We start from the raw sequence: 13,574 nt of genomic DNA on the forward strand, positions 1-13,574 counted from the left end.
GAGGGAAAGAAGGCTTCAAAATCCTCCCTTCCAGGTGGCTGAGATATTGTATCTCAGAGGCGTACAAGTCAAAAAGCCTAATTGCATTTTCCAATATCAGAGCTCACTGCCTCAGAGCCAAGGCAGCTTCATGGGCAGAAAGACCATATGCCCCATACAAGAAAATCTGTAAACCAGCCACCTGTTCATCTATTCATGCCACCTTTAAAATTCTACAAGTTGGACATCCAGTCATCATCTGATGCTGCCTTGAGTAGATGGTGCATCTACTGTAGCATCCTTGTAACTATTTGGAAAAGGTTATTCCCTTTCACCTCTGTGCATATCTGTATATAGTTCCCTCCTGAGTGAACACTGCTATAAAATCCCAGTGTCATGGATCTGGGGACCTCATTACATATAAGAAAAGGAAAATATATCCATGTCTTACCTGAAAACTACCTTTCTTAGAATAATGAGGTCCACAGATTCAATCCACACTAAATGGGCTGTTAAGTGGGGAAAAATACTGACTTATTATTTGGCACTCAAAGTTTGTTATTCATTGAATTCCTTGCTCTGCAGAATTCCTTGTTCTGTTTAGTCTTAATGACTCATTTTCCTTACTGATATAGAGTGCTTAATTTTTCCTAGGCTATGGAAATGTCTCAACTGGCGGTTTCTCGGCGGTGGAACCACACCTGCCCTGCCTCTGATTGACAGGGTTGGTCTGCCTCCAAGGCTGCATAGAGCAGAATACCCAGTGTCCTGGGTCTGTGGCCCTCATTACTCCAAGACATGAAATATTCAGCTAAGACATGGATAAAATCTGTTAAATATTTCACAGTCTTATGCAGGCAGCTCATTTATGTTCATTAGAATTGTAATATGATTTACCTTATTATTACATATTATTTTTGGAGATTAAGTGCCAAATTTCTAAGTGGTCCTCTACCTAGCCTTCTCTTGTGCTTGTGCATATAAAGCATTGAACTTTGCAGATACAGATAGCTCCACTCACTTTAAAAATGCAAACTGTATGTACCCAGAGATGCAAGAATTCTTCTAGTCTTGTTTATTTTCCTGCAAAGTGAGGTGTTGGGGGAGTGTGTATACTGTTGCAGATGTACAACCATGAGCTTAAAAGTAGGCCTTTAATCGGAAATACATATAGTAAAAGTTAGTTTAATTGTAAAACAGCCCCCTCTTTCTAGGAGGGTAGTGTTTTTGATTGTTACTAATCATCGGACCTGAGAAACTCTGCCCTTCCCCACTTGCGTGCCCCATACAAACAAGTGTTATTTCTGGTAAAAATTGTTACCCTGCTTTAAACATTTGACATCTGGAATGTGTTTCATTGGCATTTCTAGTTTTAAGTTAATTTAAGTTCTCTTGGGCTTTTGTTTTCTCTTCTCTGCTTTTCAGGCACCCTGCCAGCACAGGACAAGCCCTCCCAGAGGCAGACGGAGAGCACAAATTGCAGTCCTTCCAGAAAGAGATCTACTTCTGAGAGCACATCTTCTACAGGCAAGTAACATTTGCTCTTCACCAAGGTTGTCAGGATAGATACTAATGCTGAGGTCTGCACTACAATAGATAGGGAAGGCAGCAGTTCAAGAGGAGACCTAACCGCACTAGTACCTCAGCACACAGATGCTGGGCTCACCCACCCCAATAGAAGCTTTCAGTTGTGTCCCATGCCCTTTCTTAAAGCAGGAGTTAGTGTTGCAAAACAGTTTCTGTTGTAGCCCTTGCTTTTGGTTGGGCCATTCCTCTGAGATGCTGTCATCTTTGGGTCTGGAACTGGCCGTACCTGTTCTCTGTACAAGGCTATTTCCTTTTTAAAAAAAAAATTAAAAATGAAGGGGAAAAAAAGGGCAGAACAAGATCGGCCATTATTAGTGAAAGAAGAGAGAAAAAGTGCATTTTCCTTTATCTGACATAAGGATGACACAAAGACTTGACACTTCTGTCTCACCTTTATGTATACTTTCCCTCTAATGGGGTGACTACAAAATAGTTCAGTAACATTTCTCCTGGAAGACACCAATGAAGAATAATTCTACTTATTGAAGTAAGGGGCACTGGAAAGTTTAATAAATCATGAGCAATGATGCAGCCTCAGTCACCCTCTTCTCTGATCAACCATTCATACGCTCTCCTATGTGGCAAAAGTGTACAGTGAAAATCTATAAAGCTACCAACCCTTCTTCAAAGCTCACTGCCTGCATAATGCATACAGAAAACAGCAAAGTGATAACATCTTGGCAGATGGCAAGGTGTGATCATTGCTACAGAATGACTAAGAACTGTGCACATCCTTGACTAAGAACTGTGCACAGATTTGTGACCCTGTCTCCCTGTTACCCTGGCTTGTTTGTCTCATCCACTTGTCACTTCTTGTGTTTTAGATTATAAATAGGCTTGGGAGGATTAGATTTTTATTGGTAAATGTCAATTTGAGTGTATACACACAAACCAACAAAAAAATATTTCTACTGATATTAATCAAAATGTACGGATAGGCAAAGTAAGAAAAATGCTTCTTGAGAACTTGAGATTTTTATTTAAGGATATTTACTTTGTCAGTGTCATCATATACAATTCATCATTAATGATTATAAAGCTTTAAGGCTTTGAATCTCAGTGTCTACTGTCATTAAATAATAATTATCTGATTTCCCCCACAATTTCTCACAACTGTGAAAATTTAAATAGATGAAAATTTTTAAAAAAGCTTAAAAATAAACATTGATATTATCCATTGAAATTATAAAAAAATAAAAATAGAATTCTGCCAAGCTTCGTAATAAGTGCTTTGGGTAGTGTACTATCATTTATTGTATGCTTGTATAGTGCCTATCACAATGACTATATACAATATTTAACAATATAATTGTTAAATAATATGGTGGTGAGCACCTTGAAAATCCAAAAACAGACTATGTCAGTATGTAATTAGATTAGTGGTATGGCTGTTGTTTGCTGTGTAAATTGGATTCAAGTGCACTTATGTAAACTGGTGGTATAGCCATATGCAGTTGATTGACAGCATTCATCATCTATTACAACATAAATTGGATTGGTGGCACAGCCATCCGTCGTTGCAGAAATTGTTGTTATTTTTTATGATTTCCAAGGGTCCACAAGGTGCCAAAATTGCTCAGATCCTTAATTTAAACTGAGAAATTTGAAGTTTTTTTTTTTTAGCATATTCCTGTACAGAGCAAAGATGTTCCATTTGACTTGTTTACACGTTCATTTTAAAGAGACAATTAAAAAGTTGATTTAACCCACTGGCACAAGTCTGTGTACAGGAAGACATTGGAAATTCAGGATATCTCTTGTGCAAGAAGAGTGCAAGTAGAAAACTGAATGGCAAATTTATCATCGCCATAAAGATGAAGCTGCTAGGGCTTCTGGTGTGACCATTTCTGTCTTTAAATTCTTTGTAGATCATGAGCACATTGTGTATTTCAATGTTTTTGTCATAGAAAGCGTCTTTGTTAGCAAGTGCTCTAGGCATGCATGACCAGTGCTGCAGCTGTCATTGGGATCATACACTTTGTCTGATCCTTTTTGGATTAGTTTCAAAACAGGAACACCAGTTCAAGGACGGACCATCAAATGACACGTCTGAAAATGTGTTGTATTGTGTAGTTTGATTATCTTCAGTTAGTGCAGCTGTTTACAATAGCTCAGTTTACTAAACAGATGGTGTGCTTATAAGGAATCCCAGAGACATTCCATTTCCTTAGCATTTTTTATCTAACAAGTTGTAACAGAGCTAAGGATGATTTATTTGTTTTTAATATTGCATCTAAAATTGAAAGCAGACAGTGTGAATCTTCCCCTTGTTTCAGTGAGAATGAGGTTTCTAAGAGTTCACAGTTGACCCTAATAGCTGTGACCTAACCCGTGTTCTTGTATTTCTTTCTAAACACCTTTAAGAAGTGATTTGGTCATAAGAAAATTTTAGAAGTTGAATGGCCAGTTCTTTCTCATTTAAGTTGCCTTCATCTCTGAAAATTATTGTCACTTGTGTTTGTAGATTTGTTACTTTGAGAACTCAGCAGTGTGTGCAGTTTCATTAATATTCTTTTTCTTGTCTTCTGAGTATTTGACTTGGACTGGTGAACACAAAGACTTATCTTCAATTGTTTATGTCTTATCTGTCAGCTAATGCAGTGGCTCTCAATCATTCCAGACTACTGTACTGTATTCCCTTTCAGGAATCTGATCTGTCTTGCGTACCCCAAGATTCACCTCACTTAAAAACAACTTGCTTACAAAATCAGATAAAAAATACAAAAGTGTCACAACACACTGCTACTGAAAAATTGCTTACTTTCTCATTTTTACCATATAATTATAAAAAAAAAATCAATTGGACTATAAATATCGTACTTATATTTCAGTGTGATACTTGAGCCTGTTTTTCTCTTGTGAGACTTGTCTTTCTGGGAGCCAGTGAAGCGACAGCAACAATTAAGTTTTTCAAAATATTGAGTCTGTTACTACTCTCAGGGCCAGCATTGGGGCTGGCAAGCAGGACATTTACCTGGGGCCCTACGCCACAGGAGGATCCGCAAAGCTAAGTTACTTGGGCTTCGGCTTCAGCCCCAGGCCAGGGGGCTCGGGCTTTGGCTTTCTGCCCTGGGTCCCAGCTAGTCTAACATCAGCCCTGCCAACCCCATGAAAATGAACTCACGACCCACTTTGGGGTCACAACCCACAGTTTGAGAACTGCTGATATAGTATATAGAGCATCATAAACAAGTCATTTTCCGTATGAAATTGTAGTACTGACTTCGCTAGTGCTTTTTATATAGCCTGTTGTAAAACTTGGCAAATATCTAGATGAGTTGATGTACCCTCTGGAAGACCTCTGTTTACCCCCAGGGATACATGTACCCCTCATTGAGAACCACTGAGCTAATAGACAATCTCCCTCCTGCCAGAAAATACAAACCTTGTTGACAGCAATGCTTCATGGTGTCTTTCCTTTAAAAGTTATGCTTACACCAAAAGACACTCTACTGTCTTACCTGCCAGCTGTTTAAGTAGATGTAATCTCAATAATTGGCAATAATTACTGTAACATTTTGTAAATGCAAATTTGTAACTGAAATATATTTATGAGAAGACTAAGAGCATTCCTGTTATTCCATAGAGAGCAGAGTTTCTTCTAATAAATCTTATCTGTAAAAACCAACAGGGCATCTTTGGGAAATAGTTCATTTGGAACAAATCCTTTCTTATACTGCATAAACAGCATGGCTGATCTGGAACTCTCTCTTCCAAGTAACAGTGTAAAGATGAAGATGCAAAGCACATAGAATAGCATTCATGTTGTTTAAAAAATAAGCTAAGTTTGTTTCCTGTGTAAATGATCTTGCTGCTTTCTCCAGGTATTCCAGGTTATTTCCTTAATGCACAGTCAGTGTCATTAGCAGTGTAGCTAATGATTTGAAATAGTGCTTAACATTTGATCAGCATTTAAATTATGTGTTCACAGAATTTCTGAGAATGTTATTTGTATAGGAATTGATCCAACTGGGGAAAATTTGTTTCTGAACCCAACAATAGCAGTCCTTTTTCCCCAGTGTTTGTGATCCTGAGTCCTACCCAACTTACTTTCCAGGGCATCCTTGGTGTCCAAGTAATTTTTCTTTATTTAAATTCTAATATATTGGATTCTGCAGGCAGTTCTGGAGACAAGATTCCAAATGCTGATCACCATCTAAGCAGGGGTAGGGAGGAACAGCTATAATTATGATAACGGTTTGGATCATCCCCTTTCATGGTACTTTACAAACACATACAAAGACATGATCCCTACCCTGAAGAGCTTACAATTCAAAGCCCCCCAATCCTGAAAACACTTTCACACTTGAATTCATGTGCACAAGTGTTTTCAGGATCAGAACATAAGAAGAAAAGTGGCATACTCTTAAGCACTTTACTGCTGCAGACTAATGCATCCTTCCAGGCTTTTTTTTAATTGACAATGCCTTTATCATTCTGCCCTGAAAGAAACTGAAGAGGGAAAACAAGGTGTGCTGATCTGGTTAGATCAAAGAGAAAAGAAAAATGTGAAAGAAATTCATAGGACAGAATGCAGGTACCCCTCTTACTTCCATCCCTAGTCCTCCTACCTAGTAAGACTTTGTTACAAAAACAAGTATCTTTACAATGTGTAATTATTGGAAGCTTTATTATAAGAAATTAAAATTTGGCAATATCTCCTTAGTATTTTGAGATCAAGGGGGACATGTAGCCATTGTAATTTGTTTTAAACCTCATAGAATTTAGTGATGATCATAACTAAAATCTGTTCTAGTATGCTTATGTTTATTTGTGTTTTCCAGTGATTGGAATACCCACACGAGGAGCAAAACTGGGGATTGCTGTAGATGATTCAGTGGATAGTTTACTGCAGCGCATGGCACAACATGACAGCCAGGCTGCACTGGACAAAACCATAGAAGCAGTCATTGCAAATGTATCTGTTCCACCTTCAGCTAGCCCTGGTCGAAACCACAACAGAGAGAGAGTCCTGGGAAAACAGGACAGTCTGTTAGTTCCAGCAGTTCCAAGTGACTCTTGCAATGATGGCATCTCACTTCTTTCAGACAGATTACCAAGCAGCTTCTCCCCACATCATCTGAAGAGAAGTGTGGTTGAAGCTATGCAGCGACAGGCTAGAAAAATGTGTAGTTACAACAAGATTTTGGCAACCAAGAAAAATCTGGACCACGTCAATAAAATTCTAAAAGCCAAAAAGCTGCAAAGGCAGTCACGGACAGGGAATAACTTTGTGAAGCGCAAGCCAGGCAGGCCCCGGAAATACCCACTACAGGCTGTAGTTTCAATGCAGGCTTTCCAGGCGGCTCGGTTTGTCAGTCAGGAGTTAGAGGGAAGGAAAGAGAGCAACACTTTACACCTTGGACCTGATACTATCACAGATGTAATCGAAGCTGTAGTACAGAGTGTGAACTTGAATGCAGAGCACAGAAAAGGGTGGAAGAGGAAGAGATGGCTTACAGAGGAACAGGCCAGGAAAAAACAGAAGTCTGTACCAGAAGATGAGCAGGAGAGTAATAAAAGGTAATTCCTTTACATTTCTGTACCTTCAAAGAATTGGCAATTGAAACCTGTAGGAAATGTGTTTCTCCAGAACTTCAACTATTCCATCCCCCATCTTACATACACTGCTAGGTGCATTTCTCTGACAGAGGGAATCGATTCAGAGGGAATCAGCGTGTGCTATTTTTAAGTTATAACTTCTTTTTAAATTTTGTTTTCTGTTAAAGTGAATTTAGTGTTCATTAAAAGTGCTAAATCAGTAGCCCTAATATCAAAGTAATTTTCTTCTCTATAGTACTGGAGGCAGCAGTAGCTCTGTAGGGAGAAAGCTTGGTAAATTTGGACTTAGGAGACCTGGGTTAAATTCCTGGCTCAGCCGTGGATTTCTTGTGTAACCTTGGGCAAATTACTGAATCTGTGTTGTGCCTCAGATTTACAAATAGGATAAAACTTGCCTCTGAGGATAAAATTAATTAATGCTTTCAGATATGATGATGATGAAAGCCATGTAAGTACCTAAATAGATACATTTCCCATTCATTGCTCTACCAGTGTGCTTCAGCCTGGACCTGGAGGAACTGCCATTAGGGAGTTAGGTTTTCAGATTTTTAGAAGTAACTTTTGTTTTGGGGTGCCTCAATATTAGGGTGCCCAATTTGAAAAACCTTAAAGGGACTTGATTTTCAGAAGGGGGGTGCCCAACGCTTTCTTAAAATCAGCACTCTTTAAGGTATCTCAGATAGGATCTTTAAACTATTGAATATGACTCACCAAAATGAGAGGGCATCTAAAGTACAGTAATTCTAACATTCAGACTTGCAAACACTGGATACAGAAAATCTTGGAGAAACCTATTCTCCTTCTGGGCTTGTGCTTCAGATGGAGCAATTAATGGAAATTATTTGTCTGACTGATTAGCAAAGAATATTTTTAGGCTATTGTAATTATAGTTGACAGTTCAGGTGACAGAAAGGTTATAACAAAGATTGTCCCTACACCACCCAGTGAAGAAGTGAAAATAACAGTTCCATGCATCAGGGAGGTCTTTGACTTGAATTTTCTTCAAGTGTGGCATATGCCCAATATAAATTAATATATAAAACCACTACATTTTGTGTCAGTTAAGGACGATCTGTATACGACATACCCAACATAAAACCAAGAAGCAAAGAAAATTTAAGGCATACACCTTACCACTAGAGCAGTCACTGTACATCACAGACAATGAAGTGATAAGCTATGATGATGACCACAAATATAACTCTTCCCCAAAAGGAATACCACTTTTCCAGTACCTCCTTCCCCAAACTTACCACCACAAACAGACCACATTTGCCTCAAACTTTTCCTTACTCTCTATTCTGCACAGTTCTGGAAAATCATGCCCACTTATGTTTGGGGAAGAGGGTGCTGGAAGGTGGGCATAACCCAGTTTCAGATGCAGGGAACATAACTGGGGGCATATGTCAAAAGGTAGTTTTACTCCTTTCCTAAACTGCTCAAAAAGGTGTCCACATGCTGCACTGGACAGTGGAAGTAGATAACATAAACCATTATTTTCATCAGCTAACTGCAGAAAATAAAGATTAAATTATGACAAATAATGCTAATAATTGTGTTTAATTAACTACAAATTACATTTACCCCAGACCTCCAAACTCTCATTGTAGAATGTTAAAAATGTGTTTTTAGTTTTTATCCTAGAGGGGCCCAAATTATCGTGAAACTTAGTAATGTGAACTTTTTAGGCCAATTTTAAACTGATTAGAAACCAAAAATTAACAGATGAATTTTCTGAGGATTTTCAAATATAAGTTTTATACAGAAGTTATGTACAGAAAAATTGGGGCAGATATACTGTCTTTTTCATACAAAAAAAAGAGGTTGAACTCTTTTTTAAGTGCAAAATAGAACCCTGTCATAACCATGGCACTTCAACAGCTCCACCTAATTCCTTTATGTGGGAAAGCTAAATTCTACATCAGTTAGTCTTCACCAACAGAGGGACAAATCTCAGTGCCATCTCTGTATCCCTCAGTAAGATATGAGTAGAACTTTCCCCTCACTGGTCCAGGATGTGTTGGCCAGGCAGTATTTACTGTTAGCGTTTGTATATAACACCACAGATCACGAGTTGCTCCTTATTTGATTCTTAAGGTAGCAAGACTTTGCATTGCTTAAAATAACATCATAAGAATGGCCGTACTGGGTCAGCATCTGCTTCAGACATTCATTAGCTAATAATTCAACCTATGCAGCAGCAAGCTGCCATTCTTACTTTTACAATAGCTTTAGAAACAAAGCTTAAAGTAGTCTATATTGTATGGGGTTGCAGACCAAGCCCATCAAAATAGAGAACTCTGAAATGGGTCAGGTGTGGATAAGACCATTATGAGCACATCTAAATTGCACACTCCTTGTGGTGGTGAGTGGAGTACATACACTGCGTGCCCTTTAGTCCAGGTATAAATAGGAACGCTGTGGGTATGTACTCTACGCACCCAAGCAATGCCTCACCTGTCTATACTGCTGTTTTTAGCAATGTGATGTCTTGCTGCCTCCCCACTGCTGGAGTCTTTCTCTGCCACAGGGAAAGGCTTCAGCAGCAAGGAAAAGACTCTGGGAGCAAGGAGGCAGTGTACAAAGGCTCTGGCAGCTTCCTGCTGACAGAGCCTTTCGCTGCTGCCTCCACCTTGCTAAGTCTTTCCCTGATGTGTGTAGCTAGATACTGCAGCATGAGTGCAGCCTGCTTTTCACCACAGCATGTAGCAAAAAATACCCTACATACCAGTGGCATGCAGTGTAGACATACCCTATGTTTAATACCCAGTTTTTATAACAATTGAATATTATTCCATCATCAGGGCATTTCATAGAGACTACGTCAAGCCCTGTTTAGAAACTAAGGACCTGATTATCCTCTCAGGGTACGTCTACACCATAAATGAAGGGGTGTTTGCAGCACGGGTAAGTGTACCCACTCTAGCTTTAATCTAATTGGCGTAAGTAACATTGTTAGTATGGATGTGGCGGTGCAGGCTTTGGTGGACATTCTGGGTATGTATTCAAGTTCCTGGCCCACCCTGGGTTCTGTGCCGTTGTGTCTTCGCTGCTACTGTTACCCATGCTAACTAGACTAAAGCTAGCATGGGTATGCCTACCTGCACTGCAGTCACACCTTCATTTGCAGAGTAGACATACCCTCAGTTACACTCACCAACACGGGGTTGTCCCATTGACTTTAGTGGAGTCACTTCTGATATATATTAGTATAAATGAGAGAGAATCAAGCCCTAGGTCTTCATGACTATGAGGAAAATAATCATCTTAAAATTCTGGAGGAGTGCTGAATAACTTCCTCAGTTTGTTAACAAACAGCTTACTGTTTCCAGAACCAAAAATGAATTTATGTTGAAATGAAATTAGTTCTAAAGTTTTAAATATTTCTCTCTGTAGGCTGGAGAAATTTAGTAACATGGTGTGAGCATATGTGCCTATTTGTATATACATGCACAGACTGCTAGACACTTGTTTATGATTATACATATATAAAACAGATATTTAAGTTACTTTGTGCTTTACACTCCAATAAAGTTGATTTCTTGTTTTTGTACAAAGTTAATTGTTACTTGTAAAATATCCTGTCTCAGTTCCAAAAATTGGCAAAAAAAAGTTTTAATATGATAGTCATCTGGCCATTCAGAGACTTCTTTGTTGGGCTTCTTTGTACAATATAGAATAATACTGGTGAAATAAGTTCATCTTTACATTTTCTTCCAGCTTTTCTGAGACATCAACTGAATCACCTAGTCACCTCGAAGCCATAGGGAAGGCACATGAATCTGAAAACACTGAGCAGCATTTGCCTACTTTTACCCAGCGTGAGAAAAAGGCTCCTAGGCCCCCAAAGAAGAAGTACCAGAAGGCGGGGCTGTACTCTGATGTGTACAAAACAACAGAGTAAGTAGTACCAGTGAAACGCTGCTGTCTGATATTCCAGGAAACTCTCTTCTTTCAACTAGAACCTTGAAGAGCTGCTACTAATAAGCAGCTGAAATAAAACCACCAACTTAATTCAAGCCTGTGAAAAATTACATGCATGATAATTATCAGAATCTGACCCAGTGAAGATTTAAAATGTAACCCCAGTCAGAAAACAACCGCCAGCAATCTGAAAGTGTTGCTGAGTATCAGCCTTGAAGAAGGTAAGACAGCTTTATTCAACAACCTAAAAGATCATGACAATAAAGGGGCTGGCGGAGCTTAAGATACTCAGGTACTGAGCACAGTGTCAACATAAAACGGGCCATTAGTTGTCTTGCTTTTATTGATTTATGATAACACAGTCATCTTTAGTGTGACTGGCTTGTAAAGTGAGGGAACTTCATGTTTTACCAAAGATGCATCTCTGCTTCCTATTCATTTTATAGATAAGTGCTGTTCATCTGCTTCTTTCTATATGTGATGTTTAATGTAAAGAACTGAGATTTTTAAACTTTTTTTCACAACATAGCTCACAACTTAATAGAGAGATTGTTTCATGGACATCTCTCCTCCCATTTCTGATTGCATGGACCGACTTCCCCTCCCATTTGTGATCATATAACATCCCTGCCACAGCTACAGCAATTGTTTATGTTAGTAAAGTATTGTATTTTTAGTTTCCTTTGAATGGGATTTGGCAGATGGAAACCAAGAGGAGGGCAGGCATCATGTGACCAGTGAGCTCTCCATAGACAATTAGCAAATGCCTCAGAGACTACAGTGAGACCTGCTGGTGTATAGTTTAGTAACTGTTCCCAGTTACATCTCTTTTCACATTAGAATGTAGTTATTTGAGCAAGACTGTAAGAAGAAGCTGTGAGGTTCTTGTTTTGACCAAAATGAGACTGCAGTTGCATTTTTATTCAGCTGTTGTTTGTTAGAAAGCACTTCCTCCCCGAGCTGTGGTAGTGGTACTGTCCTTCGGATGTTCTGTTTCTCAAGATGAGAGTCTTTTCTGAAATTAAGCGTTAAATGTCTAGTTGTCTGAGCATTTTTGTTTACAGTAGAATATTCCCACTGGAGCAGATAGACATGTTACCATGGCTGAGGAACTGAGAATCTTTTTTTTCTTTGTAATAAAATGTTAATGATCCTGCCAGAAGCCTACCCAGACAATTGGAGCACTCATTGCAGGTGTGGTGGGCAGACATGTCACTTTTCAAATTTTAATTAAAAGTTCAAGTGAATATCTAGATTTATCAGAATTGGGCATGAATGTAGAGAAGTTCAGCGCAAAGTCTATATACTATTACTAACCCCGTAAGCTCTCCAAACACAATGTGATGGGGTGTATAGACCCCACACTGATGACAAAAGTGCCAGAGACGCCCTATGTGCAGGAGTAGCCCTGCTCCTCTGGCCCTGTCAGTTATGTATTGTAGGGAGCAGGCCTTTAAAAAAGAGGAAACTGTAGTCAGCAGGGGAGAGAGATCACCCTGAGCAGGAAACTGAAGCCACAGGGGGAACTACTGTCCAGGAGATCTCCATCCAGGACCTGTGGGGAGCCCAGCAAACTCCCATGGAAAGCCTGACAAAGTGGGCCAGATTCAGCAGCCCAGCTGGAAGGACTCCTTGCAATCTGCTGCGCAGATAGCCCAGAACTAAGAAGGTACTGTTGGCCCCAGGAAGAAGTTATTCTTGGGTACACTGAAATACTTAATTTTCCTTTTGAGTCCCCATCAGAAGAGACTTAAGAAGGCCTGCAAAGGGCATGGTTCCCCCTTACAAGGACTAAGAAACAGGAGCCTATATATATGTCCACCCCCCACCTTGCATGTAGATAACTGGGCATGTCTGGCGTCTCTTACCCTCTGGGGGGAAAGCTAAGGAGATTCTTGTACATAGTACTTAGACCTTGTGCTGGTCCTCTGCATTGGGGCAAATTTCACTCTTAAAGCAGTGTTGATGAGCTCCAAAAGATAAATAATAATACCTAGTACTTAATAGCACTTTTCTACAGTAGGGACCTGATTTTCAGAGATTCTGAGTACTTGCAGCTCCTGTTGATTTCATTTGGAGATGTGAATGCTTAGCACATCTGAAAATCAAGGCCTATGTCTCAAAATACTTTACAAAGATAAGTAAGGATTATTATCCCGCTTTTGCAGATGAAGAAACTGACTGATTAAGCATTTATAAGTGTGCTTGTCACTATAGTATCTAGAGTGGTACAGAGGAGTTAGGTAACATGTTTTAAATCTTCACAGAGTTCCCCACTTTAAGTCCTGTGCCAGGTCTTTTGACAGAAATAACATTGCTGCCACGCAAGGCTTCAAGGCTTCATAGGTGTAGAGTGGAAGAAATATGAACCTTAAGAACTCCAAAAGGGATGTGGAGAAATTCCTTGCTATGGTGGTTTATTAATACAGATATTTAGAGCCAGTTTTTACATTCTTTCTCACAATGAGTAGGACCTTATTCCATAAGTAGTCCCATTTGTATCAGACTGCTCATGAAATAAG

At 39.3% G+C, this 13,574-nt stretch overlaps 1 protein-coding gene across 3 annotated transcripts in view; it reads left to right on the forward strand.

Moving 5' to 3' along the window:
* The window catches only part of ASH1L (ASH1 like histone lysine methyltransferase), a 155,449-nt gene that overhangs the window by 84,569 nt on the left and 57,306 nt on the right, over window positions 1-13,574 (forward strand). For 2 of the 3 annotated variants that reach the window (XM_073323624.1, XM_073323625.2), the window contains 3 exons: window positions 1,405-1,506; window positions 6,351-7,089; window positions 10,849-11,028. In XM_073323624.1, the coding sequence (XP_073179725.1) occupies window positions 1,405-1,506; window positions 6,351-7,089; window positions 10,849-11,028 (1,021 nt within the window). Of the gene's footprint in view, window positions 1-1,404; window positions 1,507-6,350; window positions 7,090-9,936; window positions 10,036-10,848; window positions 11,029-13,574 lie in introns of those variants that run through there. The other variant, XM_073323626.1, reaches the window with a different exon arrangement.

This window comes from Lepidochelys kempii, chromosome 24 (genome assembly GCF_965140285.1).
Source record: "Lepidochelys kempii isolate rLepKem1 chromosome 24, rLepKem1.hap1, whole genome shotgun sequence".
In the NCBI taxonomy this organism is placed as follows: Eukaryota; Metazoa; Chordata; order Testudines; family Cheloniidae; genus Lepidochelys; species Lepidochelys kempii.